The sequence below is a fragment of the Coptis chinensis genome, chromosome 4, assembly GCF_015680905.1.
Source record: "Coptis chinensis isolate HL-2020 chromosome 4, ASM1568090v1, whole genome shotgun sequence".
NCBI classification, from domain to species: Eukaryota; Viridiplantae; Streptophyta; class Magnoliopsida; order Ranunculales; family Ranunculaceae; genus Coptis; species Coptis chinensis.
In genome coordinates, this window is record NC_141459.1 from 10,260,207 (window position 1) to 10,274,747 (window position 14,541).

The 14,541-nt window shown below is 42.1% G+C and overlaps 2 protein-coding genes across 2 annotated transcripts; both read right to left on the minus strand.

Annotated features, from left to right (window-relative positions):
* Positions 1-5,108: 5,108 nt before the first annotated feature.
* Positions 5,109-5,573, minus strand: LOC147501788 (uncharacterized). Its single transcript, XM_086604393.1, has one exon. It carries the CDS (start codon positions 5,571-5,573, stop codon positions 5,109-5,111), a length of 465 nt encoding a protein of 154 aa, XP_086460519.1.
* A 72-nt stretch (positions 5,574-5,645) lies between these two features.
* Positions 5,646-6,092, minus strand: LOC147501789 (uncharacterized). Its single transcript, XM_086604394.1, has one exon. The coding sequence runs from the start codon at positions 6,090-6,092 to the stop codon at positions 5,646-5,648; it is 447 nt and encodes a 148-aa protein (XP_086460520.1).
* Positions 6,093-14,541: the final 8,449 nt, after the last annotated feature.

The following is a 14,541-nucleotide window of genomic DNA, read 5'->3' on the forward strand; positions in this document are numbered from 1 at the left end:
AATTTCAATTCTTGTTTGTTATTCATTTCTTAGTTATTAATTTAGATTTGAATTATTGTTTAGTTCAATTTAATAAAGTTATAATCTTTATATTATGTCGTATTCAATTTCACATGGAAATGATAGTTTGATGAATCAAGGCTAAACCTCCATTAGAGGGGTTTAATGAAGCCTTGATGAAAACTTGATTGTGTAGTGTAGAATTGTTGTAAGAGTTTATTCCACTCTAGAAGGTCGTTGATTCGCCATGAGAATGGGTGGACTTTCTCACATGCTAGTTATAAATTGGTAGAGATGCCATGTATAATTAGGGATTAAAACGACCAATTCTTACCGTAAGAACGTAAAAATTAGATTACAACAATCTATACTAGTTTATTAAGTTGGATTCAAGGTGGATTCAATTCCCCCCTAATTCTTATTCTAGATTCAAACATCGTCCACCTGTCCTGTCATCTCACGGTTCGTCTTCTTACCGTACATGTGCCACGTCCGCGGTCTAGGGTTCCGTGGTCACAATTCCGTGCTCTCCCTTTTTCTTCAGTATCTTGCATCCTATCCCCTGCACCGCTGACCTAGTCCAATTGCCCACATTATGCCACTACAAATGCCCCTTCTCGACTCTGCGGTCCTATTAATGGATCCGGTGTCGAGAACTTTCATCGCTTGTCTTTTCTATCCACTGCCCATGCTCTTTTTCCTTGATTCACGCGTGATGGGGACTGTAATCATCACGCGTGCTTCCAGCCGCCCTCATGTCTCGTGCTTCCACGTGTCTCATCCTGGCTAGATTGTCCTCCCGACTCCTCAAATTCATCAACTCCCTGCAATTACCCTTCTACCCTTCCCCTTTTTAAACCCCTTTCCTTCTCCCTCTTTCCCATTTCAGTTTTCTCCTTCTCTTGCTCTGCCATCGTTCTCCCATTTTCGATCAGCCTTTGGTCAGCGTGTGCTTCTTTACTCTTCCGCGACTTTCCTCCACTTTTGGCATCCTTTTCGGGCTTAACATCTCTTTCCTTGCTCCCAGCAGACGCGTTTTACGGGCTCCCTTTATTTTAGTTTGAACTGGTTATTTGGGTTTGTTCATATCTCGTCTCGTTCCTCTACTTTTTCGATGTCACCACTGAATCCGACGACTCGCCTTTCTTCTCCATCCCACGGGGTAGCGTCTCCACCCCCTACTGCCTCTGCGATGGTACCATCCACCTCGGGACGTCAAGGTTCCCTGCTACCTCCACCATCTCGATGCCGCCGCCCTTATTTAGACTCAATTAGGGCTGCTTATGGCATTCCTGCTAGCATAAACCTAGAGCATGTGCCATCTACCACACATTGCCCCCACCTGGTTCCCCACCATCCGGGGTACCTCGTGATTACGGTGGGTCAAATAATTACCAGTCTAAGGCTTCCCATCACCTTTCTGGACGTTGAAGTATGTAATCATTTCAACATCCCCCCATGCCAAGGCATCGGGAATTTTTGGAGGACTATGTATGCCGTGAACTCCTATAATAAAATTGGTCAACCCCAGATTACCAGCCGCGATATCATCTCTCATTATTTCCTCAAGAAAAGCACCAAGGACGTCGGTGTGGGTACCAGTCCTTCTGTGTGCGTCCTCAGAAACCCCAACTCTTGCTCCGTGTCACTACCTCCGATAAGGTGTGGCACCATTACCCTCTATACGTATCGGGGCAATTTCTATCAGCGGACCTTCCTCCAGAACTGACTCTTAATCATCTCGCCTTCATAGCCCATGGTGAGTATCTTTATTCTTCTCATCTCTTTAACCGTCTGTCTCGATGCACACTAAACCGCGGTTTTTCTCCATTTTGTAGGTTGGCGGCCAGATTCCAAATCCTGAATCTACTCAGGCATATCTTGTCCTGTCTTCCAAAGGCTTCGCGATCTTAGTCCAGGTCAAGCCGAACTCCTGGGTATCCATCCTACCACCGCTACTCCCTTACTGCAAATCCCTGATTTACAAACTTTCCGCGGCTTCTCAGCTCCATTTTACCATCCTCCCCCTCCCAAAGAAAGGAAACCAAAAGCCTCGCATCCTCCCAGGAAAAGATCCCACACCCAAGCCTCACACCTCCGTCATCCCCAAACTTCCTCTCAGTCACGCAAATCTTGCGATCCCCGCCCTTGCTCTGCTCCCAAAGACATCCCTTCTTATCGCTCCATATCTACTTGGGACGATCAATACACCTCTCCCCTTTCCCTCGCTAACGATATGGATGTTCGCAAGCAGAAATTGTTTGACAGCGACTCCAATGGAGATGGTGATGTCAGGGAGATCCCCGTCACTGAAGTCGATGCTCCTGCTAATGCACCACCAGCCAAGAGGCAACGGACTTCAACCTCAGCAGAGTCTGACCAAGTCACTCAGCAGACATCCATTTCTGAAGATCCTGAGCCCATCACTTCCTAACCCATTCAATCTGCAGTCCCTTCCCAGCACTCTCGCCGTCCTGGCAAAGAAACTTGTCCCCCTGTTGCTCCTGCTTCTGACATGACCCCTGTTGAGGATTCCTGCCCTGTGTTCAAGGTGAGTGACCACAGGCTGAACACCGCAGACTTCACACTGGACAATGCAGCCGCTGCCTCTTCTCTATTCTACAATGCTCACTTGCCTAAGGACATTGCGTATGCCGATGAACATCGTACATCGATGTATACCAATTGGGAAAGGGTACACTCTCTCTCTCTCTCCTTTTTTTTTTTTTTACATCTCGCCCCTGGATTCTAGGTAAGCTTGGATATCTCTTTCATGATTCGTGACCTCTTCAGTGCCAAGAACAAGGTAGCATCCCTGGAGAAAGAACTCTGTGGCCCTAAAGGCTTAAGAAGTGCCTATGCCGGGATTCAATCAGCTCTGGAAGCCGCCAACCTTGCCAAACTCAGGGCCCAAGACGAGCTTAGGTTCGCAGAGTCTACTCACCAGCAAGATTTGGACAAAGCCAATGAACGCCTGACCAAATAGAGGGAAGAACTTCTTCAACAACACCAATGTGATTTGGACGCCCTTGCTCGATAACATCAGGAAGCCGTGGATGCGCTTATGCAGAAACACCAAGCTGACTCCACTGCATTGCAGCAACAGCACCAAACAGACATGGCTGCATTACGCGACCACTTCAAGCAATTGGCAGACAAGCGAGTAGCCCGAAAGATTCATGAAGAGCACGTGTGACTCACTCTAGAAGGGAGACTTCTCCCCGAAAGGCCCGCCACCCCTGTGGTTGAAAGAACTGATATCGCAGTGGAAGTGGAACAGACTACTGATGTTGTCCTTGGCCACCCCGGTCAAGAGGACCCCCCCATCCAAGCAGTGGCTACTACTGAATCTGAAGCTACGGCCCTTGAAGGAGACTCTGATGTCATGACTCATGATGATCTCGCATCCGAGCAGCTTTAGAAATTCTCTTTTATACTATGCTACATTTGAAACTCATGACCTCTTAGCAGATCCACTCCTTTATTATGTAAACACTTTATATTCATTTTGTTCAAAAGGATGCTTGCTTTTGCTCCTAGTGTGTGTCTCTCTTTTGTGATTCCTACTTGTTCATTTAATTTGCCTTTGTATGTATGTCTCCCCGTCTCCTCATGTCTATATCTCTCTCCTAAGATTTTGCTATATTGACTTAAACAATTAGTATTCTCACTTTCGACGCTCTCTCTTTCTTTCGGCTACCTAGCCGGAAGGGGCCAATCTCCATGCCCCGCATGTAATCTGTACCTCCAGTCTGCGACTACATGATTTAATTGGGATGACTCATCTCGCCCCAGGCTACACTCCGGCCTTGTATCAGCGAAGAGCTCATCCCCTCCACTGTCTTTCGCTACTCTAGGGTCCAATGCCCCATGTGTAGTTCACCTCTCTCGTCCGTGAAGGGCTCATCCCACTCTAGGGCTGGGGACAACTCCTCTTGTCCCAGGCTCAAATCTGGTATTGTATCAGTGAAGGGCTCCCCGTTGTCTCTCTTTATTCTGGGCTCAATGCCTCATGTGTGATTTGTATCACTCCGCCCGCGAAGGGCTCATCCCACTCCGTGGTGTTATAGCCACAGAAAGCCCCTTGGGGCATCTCATTTTGCCCCATGGATAATTCTGACTTTGTCTCAACGAAGGGCTCATCCCTTCCGCTCTCTTTCTCTCTATGCTTGCATTTCCCATCCCATGTTCATTCTGGGGAACTTCTACTGCTCCTACTAACAATCTCATCTCAAAAGTACCGTTGTATTATATATTTACATACAGCTATATATCTTTGCTCTGACTTTTTGTTACATTCAAGTGTAAATTTTTTTGAGCATTCTAACATTCCATGATTTCTCTACCAACTTGCCCTCCTTGGGCTGCACCTTGTAGGTTCCTGCTCCTCTTATATCTACCACGATATATGGTCCCTCCCAGTTCGGACCCAAATTCCCGTCCTTCTCCTTCTTTGTGCTAGGAGTTACTCGGTAGAGCACCTGCTTGCCTATTTGGAATTGCCGCGGCTTGAAACTCTTGTTGTGCTGTCTCTGCAATCTCTTGTGGTACTCTCCTAACTTGATGCGGGCCATGTCCCTTCTTTCTTCTACCAGATTCAGATCCGCTGCTAATATTCTCCAATTTGAACCCTCCTCCACGGCTTTTGTCCACGCGTTGTTCTTTGCTACCATTTCGGAAGGTATCCGGCGGCCTTCACACCGTAAGCCATAGAAAGCAGGGTCTCCTGAGTGGACGACCGAGGTGTAGTCTGATAGGCCCAGAGAACAGGATTTAGCTCGTCTGCCCAAGCCCCCTTCCTATCTTCCAACTTCTTCTTCAGATTGTTCATAATAGTTTTGTTGGATGACTCCGCCTGTCCTCTACCCTCAGGGTTGTATGGGGCCGAGAACCTCTGTTTCACCCCGTACGCTTGCAAGAAGCTAGTCACCTTTGCTTCGTTTAATTGGGTCCTATTGTCTGCTATGATGGCATATGGTAGTCCAAACTTGCAAATGATATTCTCCCACAAGAACTTGATTACTTGTGTGTCCGCTGACCCCTTCTTTGTTTGGCGGTGCGATCTCAATCCATTTTGTGAAATAATCAGTGGCTGCGAGCATGAACCTCTACTTCCCGCTAGCCATGGGCAGCGGTCCCACTAGATCCATTGCCCACATAGCAAATGGCCATGGAGTGGAAACGTTGTGTAAAGGTTCTGTGGGGGCGCATATTAGCTGGGCGAACTTCTGACATTTGTCACATCTTTTAGCAAACTCCCCTGCATCCCTCTTCATATGGGGCCAGAAATACCCTTGTGTCAACAACCGATGAGCCGTAGCTCTCCCTGGAGAATGACTCCCACGATCTCTTTCGTGTAATTCGGCCAACACCTCAGCTGCTAGCCGCAGACCTAAGCATTTTAACAGCGGTCCATTGAAGTTTTTCCAGTACAACTCCCCTTCTAGCAGAACGTATCTTTGAGAAGCCTGTTGCCACCTTCTTCTCTCCTTGTCTGTCACTTCCTGTCCCGCCAAAAAGTCTTTGATCGGATCCATCCAACTCCCCTCTTCTCCCTTTCCAATACTCACCATTTCAATTTCATCGAGGGTCTTCGATACCACTAATGTCTCCGCCTCCCTCTCCACCGAGGCGTACTGTAATTGCTATGCTCGCCTTTTCCTAGGATTAGAAGCCTCTCCTTCTGGTCCGCGGATCAATCGCTTCACAGAGCCCCGATGACTGTTCTTGGTAGTTACCTGATCACCGTAAACCTCATACATGCCGGTAGGGGTGGGAAATCGTATCACTTGATAGTATGTTGATGGTACCGCCTTCATCTCATGGGTCCATCGCCTCCCTAAAATTGCATTATACTGCGAAACAGAATCTATCACCATGAATCGGGTGAAAACGGTCACCAGACCTGTTGTTACGGGCAATAAAAGCTCTCCCATGGGCTCTGTCATACTCCCATTGAATCCGTATAGATTGGCTCGCGAAGGTCGCAGCTGCTTAGGATCCACTCCCATCTCCTCCAACGCCACTCTGAATAACAGATCTATTGCACTTCCACAATCAATCAACACTCTCTTCACCATGTAATTTCCCATCACTACTGTAATTACCAGGGCGTCTTCGTGCGGTGAGTCCACTGCACGGAGGTCCGCGCTGCTGAATACAATTATGTCCTTTTATGATGCCAACACTGCATTCTGCTGCGGTCTATCTATTCTCTCACTGATCTGTTGGATACTCGTCGTCCGTCTTATCTTGTCTCTATGAGCGTCGTGACTTAGGACCTCACCGCTGTAAATCACATTGATGGTTCACAATATTCTTCCTTGAGGTGGCATGCGTTTCTCATTCTGTTCTCCTCTCACAAACTCTCTCATCCCTCCTCTCTCCACCATCCTCTGAATCAGCCATTTTAACACATAACAATCATTAGTCTCGTGATTCCGCACTTGATGATATGTGCATAACGATTTCTCTGGTATCTCTATTGGTGTACTTCACGGTCCCTCATACCCCGGGAGATTCTTGATTAAGGGCAAGATCTCGCTCAATGGTTTATTCAACGGCGTCTGCTCTGTCTCTCAGTATGGCTTTCTCTCCCGGTACTCTCGTCGGGCACCCTCCCAGGTTCCCTCTACCCGTGCGCGGTATCCACCGCTTTCTTTCCCGGATGTCTCTGCCCTCCTGGGCTCCCTTTCCTTTTCCAATGACAACACTGCTTTTCTCGACTTTCTAGAATCCTTCTGCATCGTGTCTCCATACCTTATGTACTTCTCTACACGTGGATAAAGTTCATGTATGGTCGCGATCTCATTCTTTGCCACAGACTGGTGTACTCCTGTTCCCGGGCGCAAACCTCTCTCAAAGGCTATCACTGTAGTCTGTTCATCCAGATTTTCAACTTTCACTCTCACTGCCTTGAATCGACACAAAAAGTCTCTAACTGATTCTGTGGATCATTGCCTCACATTGAATAGGGCCGCAATATCTACCACCCGCCTCTTCTGGTGTATGAAGTGATCTATAAATGCCTGCTCCAACTCCTAGAAATTGTTTATGCTCCCCGCTGGTAACCTGTAATGCCAATCTGATGCTCCTCCTTTCAGACTAGCCGAGAACATCATGCATCGCAGACCATCATACCGCGCCTCCTGCCACAGAGGCATCTGTTGCAGGAAATGATGGATGTGGTCTGCTAGATCTCCCTTGCCATCATACCTTTCGAATCTAGGCTGAGCGAACCGCTTTGGGACCTCCGACGCCCATATTTTATCTGCTAATGGGTTGCGGTTCAACCCGGCCACCACCTGACTAGCCGCTCCTCCTTGACCCTTCTCTTGCCGTCGGTTCGCCTCTCTATCATTGTCTATCATCTCCTGGACTTGCTTTGTTGTCAAACCCGCTACCGGGTTTTCCACAAGATCTAGTCCAACCATCTCTTCCTCAGCTCTCTAACCTTCAGATCCCTTATTCCCTTCTTCCTCGGCCTCTTCCTCTGCCCTTTCTCTCTCTCTTCTTAGCTCGTCGTTCTTTTCCTTTAGCCTCGCAATCTCTTCTCGCATCAGCCTCGTTTCTTCTGTCTCATGTTCCTCTCTTCGGTCTCATTCTCCATCAATCACACCCTCCAGCGCTAGATCCGGTGCTGGGTCCTCAACCGCCACCCTTCTGGGTCTACCTACTTTCCTCTTCAGTGCCATTCCTATCTTGCCTTTGTCTCTCCCCACAGACGGCGCCAAATGTATGAACACAAAAACCCTGTTCTAAACTCTCTAGGTTTCTCTCCTCTCTTTCTCTTGTTCTCTCCTACTTTTTCTCTAATGCGGCCCCCCTCTCTCTCTCCACACACTGTTCCTTTTATATCTCCCTTCAATCTATCTGAGTTGTCCACCTATCCTGTCATCTCACGATTCGTCTTCTTACCATACATGTGCCACGTCCGCGGTCTAAGGTTCCGCGTTCAAGATTCCGTGCTCTCCCTTTTTCTTCAGTATATTGCATCTTATCCCCTGGACCACTGACCTAGTCCAATTTCCCACATTATGCCACTACACCCTTCTTGGCTCCAAACATCAGCATTCCTACCCCTATCCCTGCCTCTACCACCTCTACTTCCTCTACCAAATCTAACATTTGCCAGTAAAAGCATGAGTCACTAAAAATGTGCCTTTAATTGCTGAACCACTCACATGAAGATTACCAATTTTGTTGCTAAGCTCACTAATAATATCCGCGACTCAGATAGATTGAAGGGAGATATAAAAGGAACAGTGTGTGGAGAGAGAGAGGGGGGCCGCATTAGAGAAAAAGTAGGAGAGAACAAGAGAAAGAGAGGAGAGAAACCTAGAGAGTTTAGAATAGGGTTTTTGTGTTCAAACAAAGGGACTGCAAGTGAGGATGGGGGTGGAAGAGGTAGAAATGTTGCTGAAAATGCCCCTATGCAAAGACTTTTTGAACTTTTATTTGGCAATTCACTAGGTCCCCCACAACCTAGCCAGTCTGAACCTATTCAGACTCAAGAAAGTGTTGCTCTAGTGAGGCCAGTCCTAAACATTCTTGCAATGCCACCAATGCCACCTCCGAGAAAAAGGTCCAGAAAGGGGACAACATCCTCTCAAGCTTCATCACATGTAGAGTCTTAAGTGTTAAGTGCTATGTTTTATGGGGTTTATTCTGTCAGACTTGATTGCTATGTTTTGTATTTTATTTTGTTTCAGACTTAAGTGTTATGTTCTATTCAAGTGCTACGTTCTTATGTAAGACTTCAGTGCTATGCATTTTGATTACGTTAGTTAAAACATGTTCAGTGTTATGCATTTGGATATGATTATAATAACTTGTCAGATTTAAATGTAGACTTGAATAACACAACAACTACAATTCCATTACTTTAAAATGTTAATTTTCTCACAAGTTCAGTTACATCAGACACATTGCCTTCAATGTGCATCTTAATAGCACCATCAATACACAATTTAAGTTTCCCCTCCTCTTTGGCTTTCTCTTTGTTCTTCACCCCATTCCTTTCCACGTACTGCCACAACCTTTGTAAAACCACATTTTTATTTTACTAGTTAATTGTGGTGTTATTATTTATTTAGTTTTATTTATTGATATAATGTTTTAGAAATTTCAAAAATATAGAAATTATAAATTTTGAAATTTTGGTTAAGCAAAACTAGGAGAGAAACGTGGGATAGTTATCAATGATAACTCACATAGGTAACTATTTTTTTTCCCTCTCTCCCACATTTTCAAAAGATAAAAATAAAGAGAACTATAAAAAAACCCTAGCCTCCATAAGAAGAATAAGAAGAAGAAGAAGAAAAAGGAGGAGTATCGACGCGATATCGATTTTCTTTTCTAGATACTACTAACGTTTTGCAAGATAAGGTGAGTTAGATTTTATGTTTTCAGTAGAAACATGATTTGTTGTACTTTTGTGTTATTCATATGATGGTAATTAGAGGCTAGATGTTAAAGAGATTTGAATTATGATGATTCATGCGTAGGTTTATGTACTAAGTTATTAAATTAAGTTAACATGCTTTCTTTTGATGATTTGGTGATGGTAGATATTTTAAATCATGTGTAACTGTTTTGATATGAAAAACTATGACTAGGAAGCCATTATTAGTTCTGGATAATCATTAGAGAAGAAGGTGAACATTAAAAGGGAAAACAAAAAACTGCATTGCGTAGTCAAACATTTTGTATTAGATGGAGGTGGATCCATTATTTGATGGCTCTAAACTTTACTATGAAGTTTTATAAGATGATGTAGTCTGACATATTCGAGTTACAGACAGATCCAACGGTTGGATTACTATCGAGGTACGCATAAGCGTGACTGGTCGTAGTATAAACTACGTCAGAAAACTGCACTGCGCAGTCATAAGTTTAGGCGTAGATGAAGGATGACCCAGTCCTGGATTTTTCTCGAATTTGATCTGTATATTTAGCACACATATTAGTCATACCCATTAAGATTTCAGGCCAATCCGAAGGTGGGATGTCAGTCGAGGCATTGAAGTACGATACTATTGATTTTCGATAAAGTTGTGAATGGAAAATGGTTAATTTATTGAATGGATTGTTGTTTATGATCATTGTGCATGATTTTCTACTGTATGAAATTAGTATATTTATATCACAAGTGTATCCTTGGTTTATTGGAATATTAACATGAAAATTGATTGAGTTTGTGCAAATTGTCACTCTTGGGAGTGTGTTATAAGAAATATTGCTTGGAAGGTATTGTTGATCTTGAAAATTTATTTTTGTTTGTTGTAATTAATATACTATATGGATGTAAAATCATTAGTATAACTATGACTTTATTAGAATAAGATGAACATTTCCCATACTCTAGGCAGCAAAGCGCTAAGGTATTGTATATATTTATTTTATTTATTATTTAAATAATTGGTTACAATGTTATATTAATTTCTGTAATATATTGGCTGTACGTATTACAAAGATTGCACGTTAAGAGAAACTAAATTTCTCTTGTCGGTTGGTGACAAGGGATCAATGTCTCTAATGTAGTCGAATAATATAGACGTGATATACGTATCTTCGTGGTGATAATGTGTGTTATATTGTTATGAATTATCATGAGCATTGCATTTAGGACACTCACACCTGCTGGCCCTATGTTTGCTTTTGTTTTGGCTTTGTTTGGCAATAGAAAAATTCGTAGTAGCCAACCTGGATTAGCTGATCTAATTCTGTAGATGTGCAACTTAAAGCAGGTTAATCTGGAAGCTGTTTGGCTGCCAATCGTTCTGTCACAAGTTTAGCGTGCCCACTGTTTGGTTCACATTGTATCTGTTATACTTATAACCTGTTACATATTTGAAAAATAATAATAGAACATTATAAATCAAAAAGAAAATAATAACTTAAATACAATGTCTATATTCTCACAAAAAAAAAAAGTTTCACAAAATATTTAATTAGAAACAAGTATAACTGGTTATTTCATTCTTAACATGAAACAAATCCAAAGCAAAATCAAAAGTATTACATCAATCTGCATTGTGATAGTCACAATAGTCATTCCACATTGCAATGGTAATAGACTTTCTATAATCTGATGCAATTTCTCGTATTCTATTTCTACTAAGGTTTTCTAGATCTTGTCTCCTCATTCCAAAGTCTCCTTCAAGTTCTTCTTGCTATCTTTGATCCTTATCAAAAAATTCATCATTAAGTTTCTCTCTTCGTATGTGATTGTGTAGAATGCAACATGCTATTACTATCTTTACTTGTGTTTCAAACGGATATGGAGGTGGAAGAGCCAAAATAGCAAACCGCTTTTTCAAGATTCCAATGATACGTTCAACAGTATTCCTCAAAGATGAATGACAAAGATTGAATAGCTCTTTGTAATTTGTAGGATGTAACACTCCAAATTTTTTTAGATGATAACGAGTGCCACAAAATGGAGCAATAAAATTTGGTGCATTGGCATAGCCCGCATCAGCCAAATAATATTTACCTACATTTCAAATTAAATAAAATTAAGCATTATGATCATAAACATGTTCAAATAATATTCACACAATCGCAAGAACACGTGTTTTTCCAAACGAAAGTTTTCTTGGCACCGCGCACCATGTCCAGTAAGCACTTCTTCAACCCACTTTGCGCCACTAAGGAGTTTTATTGACATAATATTGATAATAACCAGCCGTTAACATGGTAGTAACACATGCTGCTTGCATTATCATATCTTCTTCATCAGAGTCGTCAGACATAGTATAGCCCCTGTCAACACATTTATTAAGCAAATAGTATATTTAAGTTGTATTACATAACACCTGATAAACATAATTTTCATAGCAAATATAAAAATACTACTTCATTGCATAAATAGAACAAACTTCACGTTCAAACAAGTTTTGCATTCTCATTAAATACATAGAACAAACACATGTTCAATCAAGCAAGTTTTGTATTCCCATAAGTGACCATAATTAACAAAATAAATATATATCCAATACGTACCCTTGCAAAATATATACTACTAGACTCATAAAGTCTACGACACCTGGACACCTAATGATCCCCAATAGGCCAACAAACAAAGTATGCATTTTTCCACATCAAATATATTGGGGATCAACAAAAAAATAAGTTATAAACTTGCTTATCACTTTTCTTCAAATTGATAAAGCAACCATTCCTTTCGGCTTTCCATACGCAGCCCCATGAACACCCTCGCTTTCTTTTCATCTTCTAAGAAATCCAAAGCTCGCATGAAAGTACGGTCATCAAGATTAGGAATGGCTTCTAATTCAACAATCAACTTTGCTTCAGACGATGGTTCAGAATTAGGTGTTGCAATTTCTTTCTTCTTGTTTGCTATTTCAGTAAATGTTGTTGCCATGCTTTGAATAGCATCTACCATAGCCTCTCCAGTGCTTTTAGGACGCGGCTTTTTAGAATCATGAGGGTTTGGCATCATCTTTGGTCGTCTCTTTTTGAGTTGGGCACAAGCTTCAAACTTACTGTCCAAATTGATCGGTTTTAGAGTATTATTACCCAAATCATCAGAACCAACAAGTGGACTTTGGGACCCCTCTCCATTCAGATTCCCCGCATCTTTCAAAATATGTTTTTCATGGTTTATAACTTTCTCGCGTAGTTGGTGGAGAGTAGTGAAGTGAGACGTTGGACTTTGATGCGCTAGGACCTGAAGTCATCTTTGCTGTTAGTTTCCTTTATTATTACTAATGAAAGGTTGTACAATTTAGAGTCGTAACTTATATTCTTTTAATTTATGTAATTGGTGGTCTAGATAATGGAGATGGAGTTTTATGGATATTTATTATTGGAAGGCGGCTGTTTAATTATTTGAAGTTTACATGATTGAGTTGGTTTTGAGATTACTTTTGTAGTTTTAAATGCTTTGATTATGTTTATCTAGACATGGACATGTATGTGTCATTTCCAGTTCACACCCTAGGTCATGAGTGATTAGATATTACTCGGAAATGTGAATTTTTGATTACTCAAATTTTGGGGTGTGACAACCTTCCCCTTAGCTTCAGTTTCTAGATCTACCCATTTGAAACCTTGGCATCTTGGTGCACTATTACATCTAAGGAATCTCAATCCCAAACTTTTTTTCTTGCCCACTCCAGCGAACGGTCATAGTATCTGGACATCCTCTAACACAAGAATAATCAAACCAATGACAATCAACCTTCCAATGATCAGCATCCCCACAGAGAAAACAATTTTTTTTGATAGCGCTCGATGATGACATTGCAATTGGTACCTACAAAATGAACATAAAACATTAAGATTGCAGTAAAGTATTAGTTGGTGTAAACCCCTCATACTTATATATACTCTTTGCCAAAACCCACCAAAAATATAAACCACTTTGGGATTGCTCTAGTACAGTTCAAACGGAGAAGGAGAAGAAAGTGGAGGCAGAAGTATCATAAGAAGAGAACCTGAGATGGATGGTTTATGCTACTAAGCTCCCCAATACCATGGTCCATAAAAAGATTTCAAAGAAAATGTCGTAGAGGATGAATGGTTGGTGGATAGAGATATTCATTTGCAAAAAGTGGGGTCAAATAAGCTTATAAATGCTTTCTGAAATGAAAAAAAAACAATAAAACCCAACGGCACTATCATAAAAGCAAAATGGCCAATAGATAAAATACCAATGTCTGTTATAGACAAAATTGATGAAGTGGGGGATAGGGGTGGCAGTTTTGTACACGACCCACTAACTCAACACGAAATTAGCATATTTGGGTTGGAAAAAAAGGATTTCGGGTCATTTAAGGGTTGGCTGCCGAACCCGTCAAATAAATAGGTTGGGTTAGGGTCACATATGTTAACCCGAGTAATCCATTAGTAGACCCGATTTGTTCTCCGGTCTAATGGGTTGGGTCATTAACCCGTGATCTGTATAACCTGTTTTAAGATAAGTTTCTTTATTTTTAAGATCTCATCATCCCAACTGTCTACAATAAACAACTAAAATGAGAAGGATTAGCCGTCAAATTGATTCATTCGATAAAGATATGTTTCGTTATTCAATTTTCATTGATATGTAATTAAATTCTGGATGATTTTTGAGAATTAATACATATTTTTGATAAATAAATCGTGTAATATTAAATATTTTACATACAGGTTATCTCTGAATCCAATTCGAAATTGACCCGTTGGCTTATTAGCGGGTCACCCGTTGGGTAACTCGTTATATAGGCGGGTTGGGTTTGGGTTTGACAAACTTGACACGATTAGTAATTGGGTCGGATTTCGATTTGCTCTCCTAACATGTGACCCAAATATGACATGCACGAACCCGACCTAACACGACCCCTAGTGGGGGGCAAACTCAAATGATTTAAAAAATGTGGAGTCAACAGGCTATATAGTTTTAGGGTTTTTTTTAACTTAACCCCCAAAAACTTTAAGGCAGGGCCGGCCCTGAGGACAGTCCACACAGGCGATTGTTTGGGCCCCAAAATTTGACCCAAAATGGGGACCCCTAAGTCTGAAAACATCTGTGCA

What these genes read in the sequence shown, in the direction of transcription:
- LOC147501788 (XM_086604393.1), bottom strand. Translation starts at nt 5,573, where the DNA reads ATGGTGAGTATTGGAAAGGGAGAAGAGGGGAGTTGGATGGATCCGATC.
- LOC147501789 (XM_086604394.1), bottom strand. Translation starts at nt 6,092, where the DNA reads ATGGGAAATTACATGGTGAAGAGAGTGTTGATTGATTGTGGAAGTGCA.